This window comes from Sinocyclocheilus grahami, unplaced genomic scaffold, assembly GCF_001515645.1.
Source record: "Sinocyclocheilus grahami isolate Dianchi unplaced genomic scaffold, SAMN03320097.WGS_v1.1 scaffold2603.1, whole genome shotgun sequence".
Classification (NCBI taxonomy): Eukaryota; Metazoa; Chordata; class Actinopteri; order Cypriniformes; family Cyprinidae; genus Sinocyclocheilus; species Sinocyclocheilus grahami.
In genome coordinates this window covers 26,212-29,227 of record NW_015507782.1, presented here as the reverse complement: position 1 = coordinate 29,227, position 3,016 = coordinate 26,212, and the positions used below count along the sequence as shown (strand labels likewise).

The following is a 3,016-nucleotide window of genomic DNA, read 5'->3' as shown; positions in this document are numbered from 1 at the left end:
CAGAGGAGTTGCTGAATGATGTCATCTGTATCCCAATTGATCAATCGATGAATGAATGCTGATAGTGTTTAATATGTTCAGTATTTTAAATATTGTAGGTAATGGTGGTGCATTGTAGCAGATGTGTGAGAAAATGTATTTCAAAAAAAGTAAACAAATGGCAAGTTTCATATTCAATCTTTCTATTTCAACAACCAATGTCCTGGACTAAAAGTTCTCAGAATTAGTTTTCTAAATGCAGTAATATAGACTAACATGACATCTATTAACCCCAGTTTTAACCTTAACAGGATCTTCCACACCTCAATCTTCAGTCAGCTTAGATAGAGATACACTGTCTCTAACTTCAAAAAGCAGTGAAGAGAGTGACTGGTTTAGTCCAAAACGATTCAGAAAGGATGATGATGATGAGGCGTCACAAAGATCACAGGCCAGAGATGTGAGTCCCAGTAGCCTTACACAGACACTGGGGGTTTTACTCATAATAATAATATTCAGTTTCATTAATGTTTTTTTTTTTTTACATTTTTTTTAATGTTTTTTTTTTTTAATTTAGATATTACTGCATTATCTTCTCTCGTAATAGTATCTGTTAATATTCCTCTTTTTATAGCTGATAAAACAAATTCTACAGACAAGACCAGGTGGAGGAAATGTGCTTAAAGAGTATGAAGATACAGGGACAATTAGTGATGACACGAGGAAAGTGATGGTGAACATCTTAGTTGCACACATGATGGAGACAGAAGGGTAATTATAAAAATATAATTCAGTCTTGCATTATTCAGTTTGTTAGTGATTTTGATGCTATATAGATTGTGAAGTATATATATGTAGTTGGGTGCTACTTTCTAATTTGTTGTATTTTTAATTAAATGTTCTTAAACATTTCCTATCAGCGTAGAGTAACATTGAGTGTTCCCATTCTTCAGAAGGGTCCCACATCGTCTTGCCAAACAGAAGTATGGTTTGGGAATTATCACCTTGTTTCCCTCACTCAGAGATCCCCAAGGGAGGACTGGATATGTAAGTCATTATCACTGATCAGAACATTCAATATTTTGTGCTCCTTTAGAAATGTCTTAAGATTAGGGCTGCACGATAAATCGCATGCGATATTTAATGCGCACATATGTTTATTAATGTTCATATATGATCATGGTTTAGCGCAGCTTGTCAGTGAACAACGGCTCTGTGTAGTAAATGCTGCTCCACGTGAAAGCACGCAGGTGATGAGATTTACCGCTGATTACAGAACCGGCTTTACTGATAAGATGCGCGTTAAATATCGCATTGATTTATCGTGCAGCCCTACTTAAGATGTCATTTTTAATGGAGGGTTACATTTAGAATTTGTGTCATTTCAACAGGAACATTACTATGATGGCCAAAAAAACACTGGATTCTTGTCATGGCGTCTCAAGACAGTACAAAGGGGGACAAGACCTCCTGGAAATAAGGATGATCCAAAAACAGAAGAAAAGGGAGGTCCTTTGCTTGACAGACAGCTATGTTACCAAGAACATCAGCTGGATAATGATCAAAGTGTAGAGGCCATCTCTTTGATGAATCATACAAGCGAACGTGAGGTCATCATGCAGAAGATGAAGGCAACGTTTGAATACAGACAGCACCTTGTCCATGATCCAGAGGGATCCACCACCATTCTCTCAGTTTTCCCTCGATTCCTGGACTCTAAAGGATTGGTATGGATTTTCTTTCCTTTTTTACAAAAATTGAAATGTTAGGTTCAGAGAACTGTCAAATGGTCGTTGTTTAAACTGACTACATTTAGCTTGTCAATATATTATAATTTCTTTACGTGTTTTCTTCAAACTGCTTCAGATTCTTCAGGACTTTACACTCCTCTTTGGGTCAGAAACTGCTTCCAGACTTTTGGAAAGGTGGCAAACTGTTTTCAAAGCAAAGGTTGTCAGACTAGGAGAAACCTTGACTTCCACTCCACTGCTGAAAAGATTACGGTCATCTGCCAAACAGAGCAAAGAAAGCAGCGAGGCACAGGATTCCCCAGGTGAAACTTGCAATGACTTTGCAGTGAAATTATACTATACACAACTTATTTTTGTGTAGACATTTAACAATGTTCTGTGTTTTTCAGAATGGGACAGTGATGTATCATCCTTCCTTCTACTTTTGCATCTCCTATCACCCCAGGCTTCAGGAAGAAAGAAAATCCAAAGGATCAGTATTTCACAGGCTATTGACCATCTGGTGGTGTTTCACAAAGTAGGTAACTGGTACACTGGTGCCAAAATACAAGGGCTATAAGCGTTACACTTTGAATTGTTTCAGTAATTTCTTCATCTTATATTTCACTATTAGATAAACTGTAAAATGTTAATATAGTAAGTTGATCAAATTAATCTAAATCTAAACTGAAATTAACAGTTGTTCGGTGCATGGCCTGTTTTGTTTTGGAGTGTTTCCCGATCTTTACGATGTGCAAATAAACTAAAAAGTCTAAAATAAATGTTAACTGATAAAGCTGTATTTATTAATTTATCATTATTATTGATAGACTTAATTTTTTCCCCCCATTTAGGCATGTCGGAGTATCCAGGAACACCTTGAGCTGGAAGAGAATCGTCAGCCATACATTCTTGCCTCAGGGAGCAGCAAGGAAGCCATCAGTCACTACTTCATTGTGGTGGATAAAAAGCTCATCCCCTGTCAAGAATCCTCTTCACTGGCAGCCATTGATGAACTCTTCAAGGTTCATTTTGTTTTCAGCCTCAGTTATGATCCTCCACTCAAAAATTTGTACAATTTTCTCCAGACTACAGTGTACAGAATTGATGTTGGCACCACAAGTGAGAGCCCAAGAGTAAAGGAGCTCAGAGCTAAGTTTTTGAATGATGTTTAGATGCTACATCTGTAAATCACTGTTTGCTACAATAGCTAAATTAATTCGGCACCTAAAACTTGTACATGGTTTATATCCTGGTCATTTGGCACCTAAAACTTGTACATGGTTTATATCCTGGTAAGAAATTTG

The 3,016-nt window shown here is 37.0% G+C and overlaps 1 protein-coding gene across 1 annotated transcript; it reads left to right on the top strand.

The window, feature by feature from the left end:
* The first annotated feature begins 133 nt into the window (after nt 1-133).
* LOC107575383 (uncharacterized) lies at nt 134-2,928 on the top strand. Its single transcript, XM_016261767.1, has 8 exons — nt 134-149; nt 291-439; nt 614-750; nt 933-1,026; nt 1,371-1,706; nt 1,846-2,032; nt 2,120-2,247; nt 2,564-2,928. The coding sequence occupies exons 1-8, from the start codon at nt 134-136 to the stop codon at nt 2,882-2,884; spliced, it is 1,368 nt and encodes a 455-aa protein (XP_016117253.1). The 3' UTR covers nt 2,885-2,928.
* The last annotated feature ends 88 nt before the right edge of the window (nt 2,929-3,016 follow it).